Source organism: Notamacropus eugenii, chromosome 5, assembly GCF_028372415.1.
Source record: "Notamacropus eugenii isolate mMacEug1 chromosome 5, mMacEug1.pri_v2, whole genome shotgun sequence".
NCBI lineage: Eukaryota > Metazoa > Chordata > Mammalia > Diprotodontia > Macropodidae > Notamacropus > Notamacropus eugenii.
In genome coordinates, this window is record NC_092876.1 from 104554707 (window position 1) to 104581814 (window position 27108).

Below are 27108 nucleotides of genomic sequence, written 5' to 3' on the forward strand. Positions count from 1 at the left end.
GTCTTGCCATTAAGAAACTCCCTAAGCATCCTTGTTTATTTTCATCAATTAATTCTTTCCCAGACTTTTTGGTGGGAGTGCATAGCTAGACTTTTCTCTGTTACTCCTTGGAGATTTAAATGACTGTAGAATAAAGGAAGGGGAACAGGGAAAATTTTCTCTCTGTGTTGAGGAAAATGCAAAGCCAGTACTGCCTGTGCATGAAAGGGTGGCCAGAATCCAAAATCTTACAGTGCGTTGAGGTCCTTCTTGGTAGCATATGTCCATAGCAAGATGTCCATAGAATAGATGAAACCATTGCAGCATACTACTATCATTGCTTAGAAAGCAAGGAGAGAGGACAGTTATATTAATGTTTTTTGCCAGGTCTGTGGTTGAGCTGAAAAGAAAAATCAGACATTGACTTGATGGAGGAATAAGGGGTAAAGAGAGGTCTTCCCAGAAGATGAGTGACATAGCAGCTGGATCAATGGACCGAAGACTGGACCAGAATAGCAATTTTAGAAAAATCATCATTTACCAAATGATTCATAATAACAACAAATTGGAGGAAAGAAAAATAAAAAGAATCTCTGGAACTTGGAACTTTGGGAACCTGAGACTTCTAGGAGATCAGAATAAGATGTAATTTGTTTTCTTCAATCAAATTCAGAAATCCCCTGAAGCCTTTCCATGGCCCCCCTGGAGTATCTACTGATCTCTGGTTAGCTATATTGTATATCTGTATTAGCTATATTGGTCTGGGATGCCGCTGTGTGCCTGAGGGCTCATTCTGTATTTACATGAGAGGAATTCCCAAGAGATCTGATTTCCATGCAGACAGGAAGCCAAGAACAAAATAATGCAGAAGAATTGCATTTTGCATCAAGATAGGTTTTTTTAATTAATAATAACCATAACAGCTAGAATTTATATAGCACTAAGTATTTCCTCCACTCCCCTCCCCCTTTTTTTTGGTGAGGTGATCAGGGTTAAGTGACTTGCCACAGCTAGTAAGTGTCAAGTGTCTGAGGCTGGATTTGAACTCAGATCCTCCTGACTCTGGGCGGGTGAGCCATCTAACTGCCCCTAGCACCAAGTGTTATAAAGCACCTCACACATATTGTCTCATTTGGCCCTCATAACAACCCTGTGCAGCAGGTCCTATTGTTATCCTTACTTTCCAGATGAGGAAAGTGAGGCTCATTTATGAGAAGTTAGGTGATTTGCCCAGGAACTATATCTACTGCACCACTTGACTGCCCTAATTAAACAACAACAACAAAAAACTGTCCCAAGACTCTGGCCCATGACTAGCTGCTTCTTTACACATGTATTCTTTCGGTCTTTATTGATTTCCAACAAGCCTTTAACCCCTTCAGTTCCTTTCGGAGGTCACTGTTTCCTCCCTGGAGGCAGCCAGAGTGGAGAAGGAAAAGGATGAAGGTGAAAGATTAGTATAAAAGCTAAAGGAATTTAGCATTAAGAAAGCATAAATATCGTCCTCAAAGTGGTTGTTCTGGGGAAAAACAAGGTTGGGGGATCTCTGTGTTTGAGAATCATCACTTAAGGATCTTAAAGTGCTGAAATATGAACTCAAAGGACTAGGGTCTTCTACCCACTGCCAAAGTTAAGAATCAGGGGGAAACAATTTCCTTCTTTTCAACAGCGGATAAGGGAGAAAATGTAATGGACAAAATTATGTAAATAAATATGTTAAGGTTTCAAGCAGTACTTGCCATGAACTGTATACCCCAGGGCCCTTTCAAGTTGCAAACAGGTGTTTCCTCGGGCTCCAAACTGTAGTAACTCCAGAGGGACAGACACACTGGCTGGTGAGATGACCAGGTTTGTCCCATTTCTACTTCCTGTCAAGCTCTGGTAGAGGCGGACAGCAAATTTCGTCTTTAACCCCTTCAGTTCCTTTCGGAGGTCACCGTTTCCTCCCTGGAGGAAGCCAGAGTGGAGAAGGAAGAGGATGAAGGTGAAAGGCAACATGGAGGATGAGGCTTCTGACTGGCCCCAGGGAAGGCCAACTGCAATGAAGAAGGAAGAGACTTTGGAGCATGATGATGGGAACGTAGGTAGGAGGAGGTCACTTTGGACAACAGACCACCATGTGTGCAGAAACAAATAGGAAGAGTGCCCCTCAGGATCCTACTGCATGGGCAATTTTTCACCATCCCATCCCGCCAAACTTCCCCATCCCCACACTACTTCTCACATGAATCCTTCACTTAATTATTTTTTTTGTTTCAAAGAGGTAATGGAATATAGAGAGTGGAAGTGGATCAAGAGTCAGGAGACCTGGTTTCTTATTCTTGCTCAGCCACTTATGGTGAGTCATAACCTCTCTAGGCTCAGTTTCTTCATTTGTTAATTGTGAATAAATCTTGTCCTGCCTAACTAGCAACTGAAGGATTAAATGGCATAACTTATTTGAAAGTTCTTTGAAAACTATAAGACAGCTTGATAGAATAAGTAATGAATTATTATCACCCTTTATGCCGTAGTAGGAAAGAGAGTGATTTATTTGGCTTTCAAATTCTTCTTCTTACAAAAAAAATATTTACTTGTTTTGATTTTCTATTTATTCTGAGTACCGTGTGTGTGTGTGTGTGTGCATGTATGTGGTATCTGTGTCTGTGTATACTTCATAAGTGCCTCCCCCCAATTATTACTTACCCATGTGGTTGAAAATAGCATAGTTCACTTTATAATTACCTAGAAACATTTCTTTTTTGTCTGATGAATGGAAATTAAAAAAAAAAAACAGCACTACACACACACACATACACAAACACACACACACTTGCACTATATGTGACTGTGGACTAATGAAAGTTTATTAGCCATCAGCATATCATAGGGTCTTAAGAACTAACACTTGTCTCAATTTAGCATATTAGAGATGATGGAGAGACCCAAGAGTTAATATTGGAAATAATAAAATACATACAAGTACAAGGTCTTACTTTTGGGGGGTCCAATGACAAACTCTGATGTTACCCAGACTCAAATGAAGACAGTAACCCTCGCTGGAAAAAACTGTGAGATTAAGAACAGAAAAGCTAATGTAGGTAGGACCTGCCTAAATCTAATTTGCTGACTGTGGACATTAGCAGTTGGCAGATGTGGTGAATCTATTTTTGGTGTCCTTCACTGGCTCCTTCCTACAAAGTCGTAATACAGGTATTCCCCAAAGTGTCTTTAATCCTATCCTTTTCTTTCTCTCTATTGTCTCCTTGGACAAGCTCATCCAATCCCATGACTTCAGCAATCCCCTCTACTTTGATGAGTTCTGAATCTACACAATGTAGCTGCACCTCAGTTCCAGGCACAAGACCCTACATTTCCTACCCCCAGTCAGACATGGCAGCCTGGATGTGGATACAAAATGGAATTTGACATCTTCCTTCCCAAACCAACTCCTGTTGCTGATTTCCCTATTTCTGGGATCTTGTCACCTCATCTCAAAGCTTCACTTTCCCTAACCTTTACTCCAGCCAGTCTTGGCCCATAGTTGGTAGGTAAGTGGTGCAGTGGTCAGAGTATGTTTGTGCAGTCAGGAAGACCTGATTTCAAATCTAGACCCTGAGCAAATCACTTATTCTCTGCCTCAGTTTCCTCATCTGTAAAATAAGGATGAAATTAATAGCGTCTATTTCAGAAAGTTCTTCTAAGGATCAAATAAGATAATATATGTAAAACACTTAACAAACCTTAGAATACTATATAAATGTCATCTCTTATTAATATATACTAAAATAGTAAAGGAGGCAGCTAGGTGGCTCAGTGGATAGAGCACTGGGCATGGAGTTAGAAAGACCTGAGTTCAAACCCTGCCTCAGACATTTACTATCTGTGTGACCCTAAGCCATTTAACCCTTTTTGCCTCAGTTTCCTCATTTGTAAAATAAACAGGAGAAGGAAATGGCAAACCACTCTAGAATCTTTGCCAAGAAAACCCCCAATGGGGTCATGGACAGTCAGAGCTGAAATGACTGAGCAACAACAAAATGGCAAATGGTTAAGTGACTTTTCCAAAGTCATAGAGTTAGTAAACAGAGCAGGCAAAACTGAAACCTAGATCTGACCCCAAGCCCCGGCTTCTTTTCTCTATAATAGACTACTTTTCTACAATGCAATGAAAAGCAAGACAAACCCAAGTGGATATAAATGGCCAAGAGCAGATTCCCTCATGTTGTTTCTTTGATCTCAACTGATGTAAAAGAGATACAGGTAAATACCATGTCCCAAGGACTCTTCATACATACAGCCACTTGGCACTGTGGTATCTGCTGTTTGTGCCCAGATCACAGGATGCTAAGCAACTTCCCTTTCCCGGCAGTCCAACCCAAATACCATGTGGAGCACCTGATTCGGGGATGGTAGTACACCTCCCTGGGTGTTTGCCCTTTGGGCTCAGGGTCTCTCTCAGGAACTCCCTAAGCCAGAATGTTGTATGACCTCGTACATGACCCTGCACTCATTCTTTCAGAATTAGGGTTTTGTTGGCTTCCCCTCCTCCCCTCCTTTCCTTAAGCTCATCTTGCGTTTCTGTTCCCTTTCTTTGAAGGGAGAACACATGCGTGCCCTTTGCCTTTACTCACCTACTGCTGTGTTTCAGTGGCCGTGCTCCGGTGGGTGTCCAGGATTGCTCCCTTTTAAAAAGTGGAGCAGGGTCTGCTCAGAGTCACAAGATTGCCTAGGAAGGGAGCGTCAGTGACTGAAGTCTCTGCTGGTGATGTCGGTGCCACTCTGCCCAAATTCCTGGAGGCTGGAGGTTCTGCAGAGAACCGAGCACAGGGACATGGCTTTGGCCAGGAAAGCCAAGAGCAGGAACCAAAAGGTACATCCGGGGATGGAGCCGACAACTCCTGTTCAAGCCCTGCTCAAGCCTTCTTAGACTTGTGACCCAGTTGTACCCAGTAAGGCACCCCTATCTCTCTCGGTTGTTTTTATTTTTTTTCATGAATTCCATTGATTCCTGTCACCAAGGTTTCTGGGTACCAGGCACCTAATGATTCCCTCCCCCTCCCCCCATCCCCAGTCTAGAGAAGATAATACATCATTCAACTGTGTGACATGGAAGTGAGGATAAACTAAAATCTCTTTTGTTTCCTTAGGCTTAAACTTTCACTCCTTCCCCTAGTTCAAGGAAAATAGAAACTACATCTGAGGAACAAAAGATGTGGATTTGTTTTTTTTTAAAAGGCACATACTTTCTGCTTTCTAGCTGGTATAGGTCTTGGGTTTACCAGCATAGTAGAGTGTTAGATTTGGAGTTAGAGGACCTGGGTTCAAGTTCTGGTTCTATCACTACCTGTGTGATGATCTTATGGAAGCCATGGAACCTCTCTGCGCCTTAATTTGATCATCCATAAAAGAACTGGGATGCTCTAGATGATCTCTGACTTTCCTTCTAATTCCAAGCCTAGGATCCTACCAATAACGTTTCTATAGTAAACCAAATCAAGTCCCCTTCATTTCTTAATTTATATGTAAGTTCACTGTGAGTCCTGAACACTCAAGCCATGACATTATTGTCTGTCTTAGGCTGTAAGCTCCTGGAGTGTGTTGAACTCACTCCATCTGAAAACAACTAAAAACTAATATAGACTATTTTCATTGATGATGATGGTAGTCAAGGGGAGCAAAAACTTTTTAAAAAAATGCTCCAAGGACTATGCTCAAAGGGCTGTAAAAATGTGCACACCCTTTGACCCAGCAATACCACTTCTAGGGCTGTATCCCAAAGAGATCATAAATATGGGAAAAGGGCCCACATGTACAAAAACATTTATAGCAGCTCTTTTTGTGGTGGCCAAGAACTGGAAGGGGAATCAACTGGGGAATGGCTGAACAAGTTGTGTTATGTGAATGTAATGGAATACCATTGTGCCACACAAAATAATGAACAGGCAGACTTCAGAAAAACCTGGAAAAATTTATATGAACCAATAACTGAGTAAAGTGAGCAGAACCAGGACAACATTGTACACAGTGACAACTACACTGACTTTGATAGATTTAGCCCTTCTCAGCAATGCAAGGTACTAAAGCAGTTCCTAAGGATTCATGATAGAAAATGCCATCCACATTCAGAGAAAGAACTGTGGAGTCTGAATGCAGAGCAAAGCAGACTATTTGCTTTTTTGTTTGTTGTTTTCTGAATGGTTCCTTCCATTCATTCTAATTCTTCTATACAGCATGACTAATGTGAAAATATGTTTAATAGGAATGTATATGTAGAGCCTAGATGAGATTGCACGGGTAGGGAGGAGGGAAAATTTAAAACTTATGGAAGTGAATGTTGAAAACTGAAAACAAATAAATTAACTTAAAAAAATGTTCCAAGGTATTTGGTGGTAGTCTATTGAAATGCTAACGAGATGGAAATGAAGCAGACAGCATAAGAATACCCAAGATCCCAAAGATACCTAAACGTCAATAATGCAAAAATGTCAAAAAGTATTATTTGCTATAGAATAATTACAACTGAATTCACAAGAGGACATAAGAATGCATAAGGTTTTAAGAAATCATGAAATAAAATTGGAGAACTTTAATATTTAGAGGTCCTATAAAATGTCCCTACTCTCAACTCTGTGCTCTTGAGACCTGTGAATGAGGGGGTAGCCATAGGAACTCTTTCATCTCATATCCATTTTCTTCCTCCTCTGCTATTTATGTTTATTAATTCTGTACTGAGAACTCTGATTTACAGTTTAAATTAATTTCTAATTTCCTATTTTAAAATCATAACAACTCTAAATTTATGGTCCTATAACAATTCTTTTTGCTCTGGTCACTTTACCTTGTCTGTATCAGTTCAAATAAGTCTTCTCACACTTTTCCGTATTCCTCATATTCATTGTTGTTTATGATACAATAATAGTACATTATATTCATTTGGGAGAGTTTGGTGATAGAGAGCTGAACTTGAAATGAATAAATAAATAAATAAGGCATTTGTTAAAGGTTTTCTATGTGCAAAGCACCATGCTAAGTATAATATGCAAAAAGAAAAAATAAAACAATTCCTGCTATCCAGGTGCTCTAATTCTAATGGGGGAGATTACCCATACAGGCAGCTAGGAGAGTTCGGGGTCTCAAGTCTGGAAGACTCGTCGTCCAGAGTTCAAATCTGACCTCAGATACTTTCTAGGTGTGTGACCCTGGGTAAGTCACTTAACCCCCCCGCCAGGTTTCAGTTCTCTTATTTGTAAAATGAAGGAACTAAGACAATTGGTTCCTTTTAAACTCTGGGATACTATTGCACTTGCATTCATCTTTCTAACTTTCTCATACATTATTCTCTTTCTGGCACTTTTTGATCTAGCCAAAATGACCTTTTCTCTGTCCTTTACATGTGGCACTCCATCTTCTGCCCACACTTTTGTCCTGCTCATCACTTACACCTAGAATGAATTTTCTCCTCATGCCCACTTCACAGAATCTCTCATTTCCTTTAATAAACAGCTCAAGCACTACCTTCTACATGTCTTTGTCACTCTCCCAATTGCTATTTACTACCTTCTCTAGCTCTCTTGTGGTTATTCTACATGTACTTCTATACATCTAATGAGTACTCTGGCCTCACTCTCTCCAGATGAGGCCAGCTACATCTTCCCTCCCCTAACACTGATGGATCGTAGGCTTGCTTTTCTAATGCTATTGACTTAACACCCCATTACACTGTATTACCCCAATTATTTACCTCCAGTGACTAGAACTCCAGCTCCATATAAATGATTAATATCAATTAACCTTTAGTAAGAGATGAAGATATATCAAAAACAGAAATACAAACATTTACCACACAACTCCTGATGGGTCCACTCTCCTCTATGCCACCTCAGTCTCTGAGGGGAGCATGCTCAGATTTAACACAGCTTTGAGTCCCACTATGTTCACATCTGCATGTGGCATCACTGTTGGATGATCCCTTGGCTCAGCTATAGTTGAACTTTGTCCTTGGGGTTGCTTTTGGATCCTCGGGGTCTTGAAGCCAGAGCAACTCATTGTGAACTATTGAACTTCTACCTATCTACAGACATATTATGTGCTATTTATTCTCCTTCTGGCCCTCTACCACCTAGCCAAACCAGCCTTTTCTCTGTTCCTCAGATGTGGCAGGGACTCCAATAGCTCCCTGTCTGCTATATCAAAACTCACGGTCATGGCATCCAATCACCTTCATGTAAAATGAAAGAGCAATTGCTAAGGCAAAAAATAAAGAAAAGAAAAATAGAGGCCTATATTTACAAGCCATATGTTGGCTTCAGATGGGGGTCCAAGGCCTTTTCCCTCATTGTCTCTTTTCTCTAATTGGACTATACCACCAAACAGGAAGAAGTCTCCTGAAAGAGACCTAGTTCTGGTAGACTGGTAGCTTTAGAATGCCCCCAGCTACAGCTTTGATGCCAATGAAAAAGATTCCTCTTCATCACATGGTTAACAGAATGGAACAACTTATAATGGAACCAAACTGGAACCTGCACCAAATTCATAAAGAGATTGTATCACCAGTTAAGTAACTTTTCACATGCTCATAAGGATTGATCTAGTTGGCCACTCCCCCATTATGTATGTATATGTCAGTTTCCTCAATAGCACAAAAGCTTCTTGACAGAAGGTGGTATGCACCCAGCACAGTGCCTGGCACATAGTAGGTACTTAGGAAATACCTACTCATTCATTGATTTACTTTAGAGATAGAGAGGAATACTTTACTTTGAAGACTACTTTAGTTTTATTGCCAACACATCTGTTCTATCTATGATCTTCAAATTATTTTTTACTAGCAACTAAGATACACTATAGAAACGAATTCTTACATTTTCCCTTCTATTCATCATTATTCATCTTAAGAAATTACTGTTGGATAATAAAAATGACATTTCTACCCAAGTTAATTTTTTTATTCAGTGTCCATCTCAATCAAACTATCAAAGAACTATTTTATAGAACTAGAAAAATAGAAATAAAATTAATCTGGAAGACCAAAGGTCAAGAATATCAAGGGGGATTGATGAAAAAAAGTTAAAGAAAGTGGACTAGCAGTTCCAGATTTCAAACTAAATTACAAAGTGATAATCATAAAAAAAAAATCTGGTACTGGCTAAGAAATAGAGTAGTGGTTGAACAGTAAAGTAGACTAGGTATAAAATATACAGCAGTAAATGGCCAGAGTAATCTAGTGTTTGGTAAACCCAAAGATCAAAGATTTTGGGGTAAAAACTCAACATTTGACAAAAATTTCTGGGAAAAAACTAGAAACCAGTTTGGTAGAAACTAGGCACAGACCAATATTTCACACAGTATACCAAGATAAGGTAAAAATGATAAATGATTTAGACATAAGAGATGAAATCACAAGTAAATTAAGGGAGCATGGAAAAAATGTACATGCAAGATTTATATATAAGAGGAGAGTTTATGATCAAAAAGAGACAGAGAGTATCACAAGGATATAAAATGGACAATTTTGATTACATGAAATTAAAAATCTTTTGCACAAATAAAACTAATGCAGCCAGAATTGGAAGGACAACAGAAAACTGGGGGTGGGTGGGAAATTTACTGGAAGTTTCTCTGATAAAGGCTTCATTTCTCAAATTTATAGAGAACTGAGTCAAAATTAGAAAAATAAGAGCCATTCATCAGTAAACAGTCAAAGGATATGAACATTCAGTTTTCAGAAGAAGAAATCAAAGTTATCAATAGTCACCTAAAAATGCTCTAAATGTAGATTGAAGTATGCTTTTTAAAATTTTTCTTTATTTTTATTGTTTTATTTTGTTTGTGTTTTCTTTTGCAACATGGCTAATATGTTTAGTATGACTTCACACGTATAACTGATATCAAATCGTTTTGCCTTCTCAAGGAGGGGAGAGAAGGAAGGAAGGAGAGAATTTGGAATTCAAAATTTTTAAAAATGATTGCTAAAAATTTTTCATGTATATTTGGAAAATATTTAACAAAATAAATAAAAGTGATAACAATATAAAAGAAATTTCCATTGGATCTCTGTCATGTAACTAGATCTCCTTTCAAAGTAATTGAAGGATTATTCCTTAAACATGTTTTAAAAACTATTCTGTTACATTCAAGTGCTGTTTTAAAATGTCCATGAAGCAAAAAAAAAAAAAAGAGGGAGACTTTAAAAGTACTCTGAGTTAGAAACAGATTTTCACAGCAGAAAGCCAGTGCTACAATCCCCAGGAATTGAAGGATTTCGTTAAAGTGTGAGCCTTAGCACTAAATCCCAAAGAGCTCTTCAGCTAGCACTGAGTCGTGGAGAGTGTAGAGAATTAATGGGTTGGGGAAGAAGAGAGTCAGGATCCCTCACTCAGTAGGGCAGAAATAGGGTTTGTTTAGAAATCTCCCTCACCTCTCTCAAGCTTTCTTCTATCCCTTGGCTGTAGATGGCTAACCTTGGCTAGACGTATCAGAAATGCAGAAAGGGTCACAGGGGGATTAGGAGAGTGTTGGTGGATTGATACAAGCCCATAAGTAACATGAAGAAATCATTATGATAATTTAGGCCAGCAATGAGCTGTTATCCCTGTCTGCTCTGATCACCATCAACTTCTGATGTTGACATGGTAAGGCATCCTGAAGGAGAAACAGGAGATGGAAGTTGTCAGGTGAGCCAAACCACCACCAGCACTAATTTAAGTACCATGTTCCCTCAGACTTTGAAGGAGACGGAGAGTAAGAAATGGAGAGCAAGAATTAATTATGCACCTACTGTGTGCCAGGCACTGTGCTAAACATTTCATCAATATTATCTCATTGGATCCTTACAACAATCCTGTGAGGTAGGTACTATTATTATCCCCCTTTTACAGTTGGAGGAGACTGACATCCTTACCAATACCAACCACTGACCATCTGCCATTGGCAAGCAAGCTTTGGGAATAGCAGCAGCCCCCAGATTCCCTGCTAGCCTGAATCCTATAACCATCATTCAAGGGAACAACCATTGTGGAGATACAATCTAGCAACTTCTTCTGTGGGTGTTGTATCCTCCATTTCCTCAGCAGCCTCCACTACTGAAGATCTGGAAAAGGAAATTCTCACCATCCAGGTCCTTGGCATTGTCAGGTGGCTCAACATCAGACATGAATGTAGTTATATCAGTGGAAATGACAAAATGACATTAGAGAAGATGCATTGCCGACTGCTTTGCCTCTGTACCCCAAGGACCGTCTTGCCTTTTCAACTGACTTGCAACTGATACCTGCCATTTATGTTGTCTTTCTTGAGCAAAATATAAGCTCCCTGACATCAGAGACTGTTTTGCTTTTCTATTTGTATCCCCAGATCTTTGGAGATAGTAGGCACTTAATAACTATTTTTGCCTCCATTCTTTCAACTTTGTCTTAGAACTTTGACTATAATCCATGGAATCTTAAGAGTGTCAGAGTTGGAAGAACCTTAGAATTTGTCTAGTCCACCCTCCTCTTCAATTTATCAATTCCCTCTTTAATATTTCTCTCCAAATAGCCATTCAGCCACTGCTGAATTGAATCTTTGATCTAACTGGCATTCTCATCTCGTTAGTATCCTTTTCCACTCTGATTGGACCCTCTGAGTGGAAGGCAGGATGATGGGCTTCAGGGTCTCTATTTAATGAAAGGGTTGGCTCAGCACAGCCTTCTTCCCATTTTCCACCATCTACACTGCTTTTGGACTTCTCCATTATGTCTTTGTGCCTAGTACCTTCTTCCCTGCCCTCTCCCTTCTTTCCTTCCCCTTCATTTGATATCACACTTTCTAGCTTCCTTTTGTGTATTATATTTCCCCATTAGTTTGTAAGCTCTTTAAGGGACCATCTTTATTTGTATTTGTATTTGTATCTGGAGTGCTTAGCACAGTGCTTGGAACATAGTAGGTGTTTAATATATGTTTATAGACTGACTGTTGGCACACCTTTAAGGACAGGGACTCATCTCACAAAGTTGCTCTGGACAGCTGTATTGAAGGAAGTTTTTCCTTATATTAAGTTGAAATTTGCCTTTGTGTGATATTTATTCCTTGGTTTTAATTCTGGCTTTTAGATCTATGAAGAACAAATATTATCACTCTTCTATATGATAGTCCCTCAGCTGTCTGAAGTGAACCATCATGTATTCCCATACAGCTGGTTTTCCTGAGGTTAAAAAATTCCCCAGTTTCTTTAAATTAGATGACAAAGTTTTGAGTTTCTTCACTATCCCACTATATTGGGCATTTTCTCCTAAATGTGCCCCATTTTGTAAATGTCAAATTTAGCACAGAGAAATGAACATTTCTCTGAGGTATGATATGATCATCATAGAGTCCATTGAGTTTATTATGGCTCCTGTGTTGAACAAATGAATTTGATAAAAGGGTACCGAACTTTGCTGTAACCCAGACATCTTATGTCTGTAGCAAGAAGACAATGGCTAGTCTGGCATGACTTAGCCCAAGGGAATCATCCATCCTGGTTCTTAATGATTATCTCTTCCTTTTCTAAGTGTTCACTAACTTAGTAATTTAATAATCTTTTCTAAAATTTTGCAAGGATCAATATCATGCTAACCAGCCTAAACTTTATGGAATTCATCTTTTTATTTCCCTTTGGGAAAATTAAGACTATACTTGTCCTCTATGAACCTATGGCATCTTTGCTATTCTTTAAGGATTACCAACAAAAATTAAATAGCATAGAGGCCAACAATCCAATTTCCATATCATTCTGATAGTGGAAACCTGAAATTCATACCAAATTGATTAATGGTCAAGAAATCCAATTAGAAGCTACAATAAGTGACTCCTTCCATCCCAAAACTGCACAAAAAGTTAGCCACAAGTTGGCAGGCAATAGGAAAGAGGGTTACCCAAAAACACCAGTACCAGTGTGGGCAAGCAAGCCTAGCTTTATAGATCAGCTAGGACAGGCCAGAATCCAGAGACGTGTAGTCTGGAAGTTCTATGACAGAAGGTCACAAAAGAAGAGAGCTCCCCAAAAAAGATTCAAGGAGATCAGAGAGGCTCAGGGAGAGGACTTGGGAGATTCTGTGACAAATAGTGCTAAGACAAGGTCACTCAAAGCCCAGGGATTGCAAAGTCCCTAACACTCTGTTGTGAGACACCATAGAATAGGAATTCTTAACCTGGAGTCTATAAATTTATTTTGTTTTGTTTTTGCGGGGGATTAATTTCTCTTTTTAAAAACATACTTAAACATTTTTTAAACATATTCAAACATATTTTAAACATCAACATATTTTCACATTAGTCATGTTGTAAAGAAGAATTAGAACCTATGGGAGGAACTACAAGAAAGAAGAAACAAAAAAAGAGAGCAAATAGTAAACCTTGATCATCATTCAGACTCCAAGCTTCTTTCTCTGGATGTAGATAGGATTTTTCCATCATGAGTCTTTTGGAGTTGCCTTAGATCCTTGCATGGCTGAGAAGAGCTAAGTCTATCCAAGTTAGTCATCATATAATGTTGCTGTTACTGCGTACAGTGTTCTCCTGGTTCTGCTCACCTCGCTCAGCATCAGTTAATATAAGTCTTTTCAGGTTTTTCTAAAGCCTGCCTTCTCATCATCTCTTATGGAACAATAGTATTCCATTACATTCACATATCACAGCTTGTTCAGTCATTCCCCAATTGATGGACATCCCCTCAATTTCCAATTCTTGGCCACCACAAAAAGAGCTGCTATAAATGTTTTTGTACATATGAGAACTTTTCCCATTTTTATGATCTATTTGGGATACAGATCTAGTATTGGTGTTGCAGGGTCAAAGGGTATGCACAGTTTTATAGCCTTTTGGTTATAGTTCCAAATTGTTCTCCAGAATAATTGAATCAGTGTGAACTTGTTTTTTAAAATATATTTTGATAACTATTTCAATATAATTAATTTCCATTGTAATCATATGTATTTTATTATATGTATTTAGATAATATAATGAAATTAAAATTATGTATTATTCTGAGAACAGTCCCATAGGCCAAAGGTGTCTATGACACAAAAGAGGGCAAGAACCTCTGCTATAGAGTGTCCTCAAGATTCATCACTCTGAATACCAAAGATCCAAGGGGTCCTAACCTGGGAAAGTGGAGGACAGCACAGAAAACCAGAGGAACCAAACGTACAATAACGGTAGAGCCTGGTTGTGACACAAACACCCAATTCAAGAACTAAAGTTGGAAAGCTGAATAAATCAAAGAAAACACTACAAGTATCAAAAATTATTGTAGAACTGGAGATCCCCCCAAAAAATGAACAACTAAGAACTACAACTCAAGACTCAAAAGAAAAAAGTTTTCCATAAGGTTTAGAAATTTAAGCAAAAGATAAAAAAGGGAAATAAAAGTCCTGGAGTAAAGAACTAGAAGGAGAATATACAGCTTATGGGAGAAGTACTGCTGAAGCTGTAAACCTTATCCATGTAATGGACTGACTATATGAAAACTAAAATTGACCAATTTTCCTTTTAAATTCTTCTGTGATTTCTTTTTTCATATTTTTAAAATCATTGGTCAGTTTTTCTTCTATTTCTCTAATCTGGCTTTTAAAATCCTTCCTGAGCTCTTCCAAGAAGGCTCTTTGTGCTTTAGAACAATTTATATTCTCTTCTGAAGTTTCAGATGGGAGTACAGTCTCAATGCTGACCTCTTTGGTATTTGTGTTATGGTTCTTGTCCTCATAGAATGATTCTATGGTCTTTTCTGCTTTGCTTCTTATTCATGATAACCACCCTTTTCCTGGCTTTCAAAGTAGATCTCTGCATTTGGGGCACAGGGAGCTCTATCCCACAGTTGTTGTACCTAAAACTTGAGGCTTTGAGTGTTGTGACCTCTGGTCTTTCAGCTAGAAGCTGAAATGCTGCAGCTTACCTGGTGCTGAACTTGCTGGTGTTGGAAAGCAGAGGCCAGGTGAAGTCTTTTTGGGTGTTCCTGGAGTTACCCTAGAGCTAGCTGTGTTAAGTTTGGGGGAGGGGTGGTCTGGCCACAGGAGGTCTCCTCTGCTGAGCTAGAGCATAGGCAAGTTCAGTAGTTGGTGATTCCATCTGCGCTAGTGTCTTCCTGATTCCCCTGGGGTGCTGAGGCATGCCTGGGGTCCTGGTGTTGGAGATCATGTGCTCCACCCCCACTGGGGCTCAGGATCTTGTCCCAGTTTGCTGAGGTGGAGCTGCCTGGTCAGTTCCAGTCCTGCACTGGTCCCCTTCAGTTACAGCAAGAGAGACCCTCCTCACAGATTTTCCTGGCCTCATGGGCTGAGACTATTTACTCCTTTGGCTGATCCCACTGCTCCAGGATTTTTCCTGGGGAGATATTCTCTGGGCTCTTCAAGGTCAGCAAGAAGAAGGGAGACAGCAATTAGCGATCACTCCACCATCTTGGCTCCCAGAAGTTCCTCCAAGAGTCCAAATTTCAATACAGCACTACTAGCCAGCAGCCTGCATCCTTCCTAGCTCTGACTACTCTCAGGATTGAGAATGAAGAGAAATTTGGAAAGGTAAATTTGAGCAATTGGAGAAAGTATCTCTTTCTAACCTTAATGTCTCCAAGAGGTATTAAGGGGTTTGAATTAAAAAAATAAATAAACAAACAGCAGAGGACCTGGGGGTGGATTAGTTCTGTGTTGAGGGTATTAGGAAGGGAAAGAGAAAGGAGAGTAAAAGAAATAAATCTGTGCAAAAGGAGGAAGAAGAGAGCAGAACTTATACAAATACTGAGGAAGGAGTGAGAGCAGCAGACATAAGATGGACCTCACTCTTATTTGACAGGAAGGAGGGTTGAAAGATTCAATGTAGAGAAACATCAAACTCACAAGGTAGGGATGAAGGGGTGCTAAGAGGAAGAAGAAAACTGGAGAGAGAACAATTACAAGAAAAACAAACTTCATGATCTTGAAGGGGAGATTAAAAGAGGAAAAAAAGAAAAGAATTAGAAACTAAGGGAATATCCATCAGTTGGGGAATGGCTGAACTAATTGTGGTACAGGAATGTAGTGGATTATTGTTGAGACCTAAGAAATGATAAAAGATGTTTTCAGAGAATCCTGAGCCATTGAACTGATACAGAGTGAATTGAGCTGAAACAGGAAAACAGTTTCTGTAAGGACAGCAATACCATAAAGAAAAAATAGCTTTGAAAGACTTAACTTTGTCCTTGAAATGCAGCTGTTTCTCTAGAGGACCAATGATCTTACCTAAAGGTGATAGACTCAAAGACTTACGTTTTTAGACATGGCCACTGTGTGGACTTGTTTTGCTTGGCCTTACTTATTTGTTGCAAGAATTTTTCCCCTTTCTTTTTCTTGGTTTTAGCTGGAAATGGTGTTGGAGGAACCTGGGGGAGGGTAGCAATAGTGATATAAAAAATAGTCATCAAAACTTTTTTTTTGCTGTACAGAAGGGAATAGAAGAAATTCAAAAGAAAGTAAAGACAAGCAGGATAGTTTTGAAAATAATATGGGCAATTGATATATACTTTTTAAAAAAATTGGTAACAAAGAAATTTCATGTCTTCGTATGCAGTCCTCTCTTTGTATTCTGTTGTATTTATGGAAATACTTTTTTTTTTAGTCTAAGTTCAGATTCTAAAATAATTAATCACACCTGATATTTACTAGCTTATTTACTATGAGTAGAGTAACAATAAGTTACCATAACTCATTGGGTAAGTTATTTAGCCTTTCTGAGACTTAATGTCTTTACCTGTACAATCAAAATAATAATATTTGAAGAACTTATCGCATAGGATTTTTTGTATCAAATGAGATACTGTTTGTAATCACTTTGTAAAATTCAAAGGATTATATATGTCAGCTGTTATTATTATCACACATTCAAGTTCTTTCTTTACCCTGGGATGTAATTTGTTCTGGCTAGGAAATATGGACTCATTAGTGTTAGTTACTCTTTTATTATTTCCCTACCTATCTTATGCTTCAATTCCATCTTAATTATTTTCATTTTATTCTTCCTAGCCAATGAATCAAGAATGAAAAGCTGTGCTATGAGCAGCAGGGGGATCTAGGCCAAGGCCCTGGGGCCTAAGGCATGGTGGAGGTGGAAGAAATTATTTCACCATCAAGGGCTAAGCAAGCCAGGAAAGATCTGCCTAAGAGGATTTGCTTCTGGTGAACCAGCCAGAGAACACAGAGCATATGAAAGGGCAAAAAAAGACCAACTTGGAGGGAGGGAGGTTGGGGAGGCAGGGAATAAGATGGCTCCAAGCCAGGATGGGGGAAGTGCCCAGATTTGAAATCTATAGTAGAAGATAGTTTGGGAGCTTATAGAAGGAAGATCCTTTTTCAGTAGGAATAAAAATTATATATCTAAACTATATATATATATATGTATATAAATTATACAGGATTATAAATTCCCTAAAGCTTGGAATTTCATCTTATCTAAACTGTATATATCCCCAGTATCTCATATAGTGTTCTGTACATTGTAGGTGCTTAATTTTTAAATTTAAATTAAAGTACTTAGGTCATGGCCAATGGATTAGTCAGGATCACTGTAGAATGACTGAGCTAGGAGGCAGAAGGATGAAGGGATCTGTCTAAGATCTAGAATCCAACATACCTAGGTAAAGGCTGGAGAAGTAACAACCAGGCCTGTTAAAACCATGGAACAGAAGTAGAAGTGAGTTAATACCTAAACCCAAACTGGGTAGAAGGTTAATGGAAGGCAGATAAGAAGAAAAGGTTGAATATTCTGTATTTGGTGCAGAAGAGATGGATTAAAGATCAAGATTCTTTGCAACCTGTGAGATTGTCACCCTTGCATCTGTTTCTTTGCCACTCTCCTCTTCATGTGCTTTCCTTCATCCCCTTTGTCTCTCTAGCATCTAGTACAGTGCCTTGCACATAGGAGTTACTTAATATCTATTTAATGTTTATTAAACTGAACATAAGTCTTGGGGATCTCAGGCAAGCTGGTCCTTGAGGCCAAGAGCATCATGGGGAATGCAATCTTTTCTTTAGAATATGTACTTGTATCCTTTCCCCCTTCCAATAAAAAATCTATCATCCCAACAAATCACAGTGAGTGTCTATCCATGGCCATATATCTGGACTGTAATTTCATACAGCACATGGAACTCTTTGTATGGAAACTTCTTTCTACATGAAGCAAATCAACAACTATTTTTAGTTTATAATTTTAGAGGGTTAACTTGGACATTAGGCATTAGGTGATTTGTTCACGGCCCCAGAGCTAGAAATGTGTCAGAGATAAAATTTCAACCCAAATCTTTTTGTCTTCAAGCTAAACATTGTCTAGTTGTACCTCTTGGCCATAGGTACATATAAAATATTTAGTAATTCACATGTAGCTTATATACAGGCAATTTTTGTAGATACATAGATAGCTTGTAGGTATATGTTGTTGTTGAGTTGTTTTTAGTCAGGTCCAACTCTTTATGACTCCATTTGGGGTTTTCTTGGCAAAGATACTGGAGTGGTTTGCCATTTCCTTCTCCAGCTCATTTTACAGATGAGGAAGCTGAGGCATTGTTAAATGACTTGCCCAGGGTCACACAGTTATTATGTGCCTGAGGTCAGAGTTGAACTCAGATCTTGACTTCAGGACTAGAATTCTATCCACTGAGTCACCTAATTTCCCAATAGGTATTAAGTTCATAACATTATATTTAGAGAGGCATACACTTGATCAAATATACATGTCCCTTATAAATGAATACTATCCAGCAGCATAAGGCAGAGTTGCATACAGAAGACCACATGGAAATATATTATACACACCATCACATGTTGGATTTTCGTAGAAAATATATATCATATATACTCCACTGAATGGTAACATCTAGGTACCTGTATTCCATTTTGATAAGCATTATTTATTAAATGTCCACTGTCTTCAAGCCACTGTACTTGACACTGAGAAAAGGGAAGAGAGAGGTATTGCAGCTCTTGTGCCAAGGTGTTAATTGTCTTTCCAATTCTTTCTTCCATAGCTCACCGTGATTTTTTTTTCTTGGATTTCCCCAACAGGATATGGTCTGGTGTATTTTCTAGATCTGTTTGGGGGCATCTGGGCAGGAGATGGGGTAGGGGAGAGAGAGAGAGGAGGAAAGGAGCATCCTATACTTCTCTCTGCTATTCTTGAATCCACTCTAGACCCTATTTTCCAAAAGAAAATATGGGACACAAGTTTATTACCAAGAATGTTGCCTTAGCATACTCTTGTTAAATGTATACTTCGCTTTCTTGAAATGATTTCCCATTAAATTCTAGCAGGTAGGGCCAATGTAGATATGGAGAGTCCCCAGTCTGCTTAAGTTGTCTATCTGTGGAATTTCTCCAGGTCTATCCCATTGACTGCCCAATTTTGGACAAAACTCTCTCTAGAATAAGAAAGAAGATGCTATGCTCTGTCTGGCTACACTAGCAGATTGGTATGATCTTGGAATCAAGCTGGTAATAGTAACAACAGCAAAATTTCTATAGTATTTTCAGGTTTACACAAAACTTTGTATAAGTCTTCTCATTGGCTGCTCATACAACCTTATGAAGTAGGTAGTACTAGTATTATTATCCCTAATTTTGTTGAGGTTTAGGGGTGCTGGTACCCTGAAATAGCAACATGTGAGTCCTGCCCAAATGAATTTGATCCAAGCCTTCTTTCAGCCAAAGAAAAACAAGATTCATTAAAGATCTACCATATTAGCCAGACTCTTAAGGAATATGAACATTTCTAAGGCTAATATAAGCTGGCCAGATTGAATCTGAGCACTTCCATGGAAACAAGACGGATCTTATATACAGAAAGATGGTGGGAAGGGATCTAGGGTTGATCAAGTAGTCCAGGGTGTTTGGAGGAGGGGTCAAGGGAGGACCTTGATGGAAGTGGCCAGAATGGGAGAAGGGCTGGGAACACCAGGGACCTGGACCATGTGGCCAAGGGAGAATGAGGTCTAGATAGGATCAACGGTGGGAAGTCTAGGATAGGGCCAGGTGCAGATGATGAAAGGCTAGTTGACTAGGATGGGTAGATGCCAGATCAAGTGGGGAAATTCAAGGAGAGTTAAGAAGGTTTCCAGAGCCTGTATCCTGTCAGAAGATCAGTAAACTCAGGCTTACAGGGATTAAGTGACTTATCCAGGATTGTATAAACAATAAGTACCAGAAGAAGGATTTGAACCCATCTCTCCCCAGTACAGAGTCCAGTATTTCTTCTACAATATTGCACTGTCTCTCAAAGCATCATAGAGAAAACAATTATAATGAACACAAGTATAAGGGGTAGTGAGGCAGTGATTTGGTTGTTGCTGCAAGAATTCAGAATAAAGGTCATTGGTTCTACTTTGTCCTTCTGGTATTACTCAGTAAAGTACCAAGGTCATATGCAGAGACTTGGTGCAAACAGCTAGGGACGTGATGAGAATTGAAAGGAATTTACCATTTCCCACTAAAACATCAAATGGGATAAAGGAAACATTGGCTTATCTAGACAGAACTTTAATGGTTCAACTCCTTCATTTTTTAGATGGGGAAGCAGAATCAATTAAAAAGATTGATTTGGTCGGAGCAATTCTTGCTGTGCTGGCTAGGTGAGGCTGTGCATCTAACTCACAAAATAGCTTGAATAACCCTTAGGACAATGGGTTCACTCACCAAGAAGCTGTTAGTTAACATCACTCTTCTAGAAAGAGGCCACCCAGCAGCTGCAATTCAGCTAGCGCAGCAAGAGTTTCTGTTTCGTAATATTAGAAGGACTATGGTGAAGTCGATGACATTTGTCCTTCATTCCTACTTCGAGATCAAAATTGCTGCTCCCTGCCCTTTGCATAAATGCCCACATATTCCTTTGCTTTTTGCTCCTCCCCCAGAATGAGCATTTGTTTGGCAGTATGTTTGCTTTCATAACTGTGTACTTTAGATTTCACTTTCTTGGAGGAAAGGTACCAGACTTGGAGAAAAAGAAAGAAAACCAACACAAAATCAGACTGAGGTGAATTTCTATAGAACAAGGCTACTGGGTCATTTTGTGATAACAAGCTATTATTATTTTCTGTTTCTCATTTCCTTCCTTAACCTGGATTTCAAAGTCAAAAAGTCAAGGTTGTCACAACAAGTTACTATGCAAATACTCAACAGACCTCTGCAGTGAGTCTCAGGAAGGAGGGGTCAAGTTCATGACAAGGCATTTTTTTCTCCATTTCCCATCAGTGCCTGTGTAGTTTCCATTAAGGTACTGGGTGCCCCCTCCTTCCCCGTGGCCCCTCCTTTTCAGCTTCCTTTTCCATTAGACTGTAAACTCCTTGAGGGCAAGTGCTCTCTCTCTTTTTCTGATAGAAATCCTCAGTGCTTAGTACAAGGCCTGGCAGAGAACTGGGACTTAATCAATGCTTATTGAATTGAATTACAGCAGATTTAGGTGGTGAGATTTTAGTGGTTTGGGAATTTAAAACACCTCCCTTATCTGACTCACCATCTTTGGGAATTCCACAACCATACATTTATCTTCTGAGTTTTATTGTTTGTTGTTGAGTTGTTTCAGTTGTGTCAGACTTGTTGGGGTTTTCTTGGCAAAGATACTGGTGTGGTTTGCTATTTACTTTTCCAACTCATTTTACAGATGGATAAACTGAGGCAAACAGGGTTAAGTGACTTACCCAGGGTCACACAGCTAGTATGTCTGAGTTTGGATTTGAATTTTGCTCTCTCTGACTCCAGGACCAGCACTCTATCCACTGTGCCACCTAGCTGCCCATTATGTACATAGTAGGTGCTTAAAATAAATGTTTGTTGAATGAACAGTGGGTTCCCTGTGGAAAATCTGAAGTTCCAAGATTCCCTAGGCCATTATGTTTTTAGGTATCTTTTCCTAACTATGAGCAGACTTGATTTTGTAAGGCAAACCAATTTGAAAAAGAACCTAAGACAAATAATATAATTAGGAAGGTCATAGAATGATCATATCCAAATACTCAAGTCTGTTTTGGAATATCAAGGCCCCAGCTGTCTTCTGTGGTGAATGGAAAATTGTGTGACTCAAGTTACCCAGGATGGCCCCTTTACTATGCACTGGCTAATTCAGGGTGGCAGTGGGAGCAAATTCCACTCAGGCTTCTTCCTGGAGCTCCCTGGGCACTTCCGGACTCTCAAGCCAAGGCCGGCTGATAAACTCCCTGCAGCTCTCTGCAGGGTCCAGCTGGGTTCCTGAAGATTAATTCTTAGACCTTTCTGATCTGAAATGCCTGCATATGAGGCCAAAGAAAGACGCAGGCCAAATGTACCTAATTGTGTTAGTTTTTATTAATTAATTTCACTTTATGTACTTGAGAGTTAAGACCTCCTCAGCAGGCTATGCAAATTTATGCAAAAGAGCAGGTGGACCCATGAGTCCCAGAATTTCCCCTCCGCCACACACCCCTCTCCTTCACAAATACAACATTGTTCTAATGCCCCATTGGACTCTTCAGTGAGATTTCTCTCTGCACAGGAAACATGCTCTCCTCTGCAGGCCTGTGCAGAATATTCATTCTATCTAATTAGCAGAGACAGCTGAGGTTACACGCAGATGGAGCCTGAAGAATTTGAACAGACTTGCTGAGGGAAATGGGTCTGCATGGCTAACTTCACTAAGCCAGAACCCTTTCCTAGCAAAGGCGTTTTACAAAAGTGAGACTGAAAAATGAGAAGAGAGAGCATGCCAGGGGGATGGAAGGGAACTGGAGAGAAGAGGAACTTGGCGGGGAATGAGGGAGGGATTGTTTTCTAAAGTACTTGACTCGCCCCTATTCCCTAAGGGGCTTAGGTCAGATCATGGTGGCAGCCACAATTCTGGGGGCTTCCTGCTGGGGGACCTCCTTAGGATGAACGGAGTCTTAACAGCTGCTTGGCTCACACTGGAGCATGGCCTCCTCATCTGACTTGGCTGGGGAAACCCCCTTCTAGGACATGTGCCATGTCTGCAGCAGTCATGAAAGAGTGTATTCAGCTTTGAAGTCTCACACACCTGCTGGCTGAGGTCAGTTTAAAAAGTGGAAACAATGCCCTTTTCATATATACCTTGGTGATCTTGTCAGGAGGTGGATTTAACCAAACGGAATTGATTTCTTAATTTTTTAAGTTTTATTGATTTTTTTTTTTTGCACTATAGCAATTTTCAGATTATTTCCCCTCTGCATAGATACTTCCTTTCTCACAGTGGATAGAGTACCAACCCTGGAATCAGGAGGATATAAGTTTAAATCCAGCCTTAGGAACTTTATACTTACTAGCTGTGTGACCTTGGGCAAGTCACTTAACCCTGACTGTGAGGAGAAGGAGAAGAAAAAAGAGACGGAGGGGAAGGAGAAGAAGTAGAAGAAGGAGGAGAAAAAGGAGGAGAAGGAGGAGGAGAAACTTCTTTTTGTTAATTATTAAATTTATTTTTAATTTTTAATATTCACTTTTATAAGACTTTGAGTTCTAAATTTTTTTCCCTTTCCCTTCCCCAAGACAGCATGCAATCTGACATAGGCTTTACATATACAATCATATTAAATCTATTTCCACATTAGTCATTTTTGTGAAAGAAAAATCAGAATAGAAGGGAAAAACCATGAGAAAGAGAAAATAATGTGTTTTGATCTTCATTCAGATTCCATAGTTCTTTCTCTGTATGTAGATAGCATTTTCCACCATGAATCTTCTGGAATTAGATCATTGAATTGCTGAGAAGAGCTAACTCTACCAAAGTTGGTCATCACACAATGTTGCTGTTACTGTGTACAATGTTCTCCTGGTTCTGCTCACTTCACTCAGCATCAGTTCATGTCTTTCCAGGTTTTTCTGAGAATATTTTGCTCATCACTTCTTATGGTACAACAGTATTCCATTACATTCATAAAGCACAATTTGTGCAGCCGTTCCTCAGTTGTTAGGCATCCCCTCAATTTCCAATTCTTTGCCACCACAAAGAGAGTTGCTATAAATATTTTTATATATGTGAGTCCCTTCCCCTTTTCTATGATCCCTTTGGAATACAGACCTAGTGTTGGTATTGTTGGATCAAAGGGTATGTACAGTTTTATAACCCTTTGGACATAATTCCAAATTGTTCTCCAGAATGGTTGGATCAGTTCACAACTCCACCAGCAATGCATTAGTGTTCTAATTTTCCCACAATCTTCTCTAACATTTATCATTTTCTTGAAGAAACTTTCTTTCTAACAAAGAAAAAAGTTAAGTAAAACTGACCATGTTGGTGACATCTATAGCATTCCACATTCGTATTCTCTTACCTCTCTATAGAGAGAAGGGAAATGTTTTTCTTCATCCATTCACTGGGACCAAGAATGATCATTGCATTTAATCTGAGTTAAGCTGCTTTTTAGTGTTATTTACAGTATCGGAGGCACTGTATATATTATTCTCTTGGTATGGCTTTCTTTAGCCCACAAACCCAAATGGAATTTCCTTTCTCATGCCCTTGTCAGTGACCTTGAGGTTAGATATTTTTTCAGGGTCACCTGTAAAGCTGAGATACAGGGCTAGTCCTATGCATAAGCAGAGGAGAAAGCTATTTTTGTGTTGTGAGAAGAGAGGCCTTTTCTTTTTTTGCTACTCCAAACGTTTCTGGTACATTAGTATACCATAGTGGTCAAAATCTCCACCACTAATCATTTACTCCATAGAGCTTTGGAATAACCTGGGTTTGGGAGTGGCATTGTTATGCGGGTTCAGTGAGAAAATGCAGCCTGAAGGAGATGTATGACAAGTTCTCACTAAGGAACTATTGAGCAGGGGGAGGGGAAGGAAAAGAACACATTTATTAAGGCATACAATGCTCCAAACACTGTACTAAGTGCTTTACAAATATATCATTTGATTGGTTTTGGTATCACAGGGAATGAGACTTTTAGAGTAGCAATGCTCATCTTTGATTTCATCATCTGGATTCCTATTAGATGACAGATTTTCTTCAAGCCCACTTTCAAGATCTGAAGACTCTTTCTTCGCCTTCCTTCCTTCCTTCCTTCCTTCCTTCCTTCCTTCCTTCCTTCCTTCCTTCCTTCCTTCCTTCCTTCCTTCCTCCCTTCCTTCCTTCCTCTCTCCCTCTTCCTCTTCCTCTAGAGAGGCTAAATATCTTCTCTTTCTCTTCCTCTTCCTCTTCTCTGCTCCTGATTTAACATAAGAAGAATATCCTAAAGACACAAGGTTCACATGATTGTCCCAGAAATCCTAAATAAAACCAAATTCTCAAATTTCTACTTATTGTCCTTGTCTCATAAATAAGTGGGGTGGGGTATCTCATAAGTTAACTTAGCCATCTTCAAATGGATTGATGCCATAGCATCTAGGTGCACCCAATGTACTCATTCATTTGGCTCTGATTCTAAAATGTATCATCGACCAATAGATGTACCACCAGAGAATATTTTCTCTTACTGACCCAGTGCCAAAGATAGTCTGTCCTTGAGGTATAGAAGAAATCAGAGCCATACCTAATTTCTAGGTCCTTTCATTCCTTCCCAGTCCAGACCAGTTATTTCATCAGTGTAAACTGGAACTCTCCATCTATGAACAACTCACCTGTAACTCATGGTCTTAGAGAAGTGCCTGGAGACACTGCAGCTGTAGTGAGTGAGAGAGGCAGAGCATGAATTCAGGTCCTCCTGAATCCAGATCCTTCCAACTCCAAGCCTGGCCCTCTATCCACTGCTTCTCCAAACCTCTCCAAAGTTTCATTAGTTTTTGGGTCAATGTTTTCCATTGTTTTTCTTCCACATAAAAGAAATTCACAACATTTTCTTTTCAGTTCTTTAGCACTTTTCCTCTGTTCATATATCAATTAATTCAACAGCTAATTATGGACTTTCCTTGTGCTTTGGGGGTGGGAGACACATTTTTGGCTGTGCTCGTTTATTTTTGGACTTCAGCTGCTAAAAATAAAGCAAGCTGATTTACACTAGCACAAAGCCACCTAACAAGATATTTCAGGAGTATGTCACAGTCTTCTGAATCTCTAAAGCCTTTAGGGGCTTCTGTTCATCTTTGCCTGGTTCTGCCACTTGTAAACTGTGACCTTGGGCAAGTCAGTTAAAGTCACTGACCGTTAGTTTTATCTTCTGTCAAATGGGGATAATGAGAAACCACAGAAGGGTGTTGTGAGGATTCAGAGATAATATATTTAATGTGCTTTGCCAACCTAGGTGTGCAATGTAAGTCTCAGCTATTGCTGCTAGTCTAACACTGGCATTATTTAACACTGAAATTTTAACAGAAAGAGAGAGAGAGAGAGAGAGAGAGAGAGAGAGAGAGAGAGAGAGAGAGAGAGAGAGAGAGAGAGAGAGAGAAGAGTAAGTATTGTCTTAGGGAAGTGGTCTTTGTGTCTCATTAGGGAGGCCTGGGTTCCAGTCTGATACATATGAATTGTGAGACCCAGGGCAAATTACCTAACCTTTTAGTGCCACAGTTAACACTGTATATTGCCAAACAAGTACATATGTTGGTAGAAGGAGTTCCCTCACTGGGAGACCAAAGACCTCTTAGAAAATTGCAACACATCATTTTTATTGAAATCCACAGAGCAAGTGAGAGTGAGTTCCAGGGCATATTTTTAGCTAAGTTGTGGGAGACAAGAAGAGCTCTGTCAGGCCAGAGCGGCAGTCAAAGCCATTCTCTGACAGGGGATACCAGGATTGTAGTGTCTGTACCTTTGGAAGCAGCGCTGAGACTTTCAAGTGCATGATGTGTGATGTGACAAAGGGCATCTACATTAGGAAACCTCGACCGGGCTCCCAGGTTCTTGCACAGCATTATCAAGGAATTTGTGGCCCCCCCCCCCAAAGTTAAAGAGAAAAAGGATAAAGAAAAGGAAAAAAGTGGAAAAGGAACAACTAACAAAAAGAACAGTCATAAGAAAACCAGGCCATGATTGAGAAATGTGGATGGGAGTAGTGCTCAGCATTTGGAAGTGACAGTTGGAGATTTGACGATCATTATTACAGATTTTAAGGAGAAAACGAAGTCACTACGTGCATCTAGTGCTGCTTCTGCTGAGATCCTTATAGTCAGAATGGTTCTAGCTCTGATAACGCAGAGAGATCAATCATCTTCACCCAGAGGAGAAGCCTAGTCATTAAATGGAGAGTCACGTTAA

General features: G+C 39.5%; 1 protein-coding gene and 1 pseudogene across 1 annotated transcript in view; one reads left to right on the forward strand and one right to left on the reverse strand.

Annotated features, from left to right (window-relative positions):
- The window catches only part of SERPINE3 (serpin family E member 3), a 36596-nt gene extending 34380 nt beyond the window's left edge, over nt 1-2216 (reverse strand). Inside the window, exon 1 of the mRNA XM_072610488.1 lies at nt 1719-2216. Coding sequence (XP_072466589.1) covers nt 1719-1977 — 259 coding nt within the window. The 5' untranslated portion in view covers nt 1978-2216. The remainder of the gene's footprint in view (nt 1-1718) is intronic.
- LOC140507653 (YY1-associated factor 2-like) lies at nt 1976-27108 on the forward strand (annotated as a pseudogene).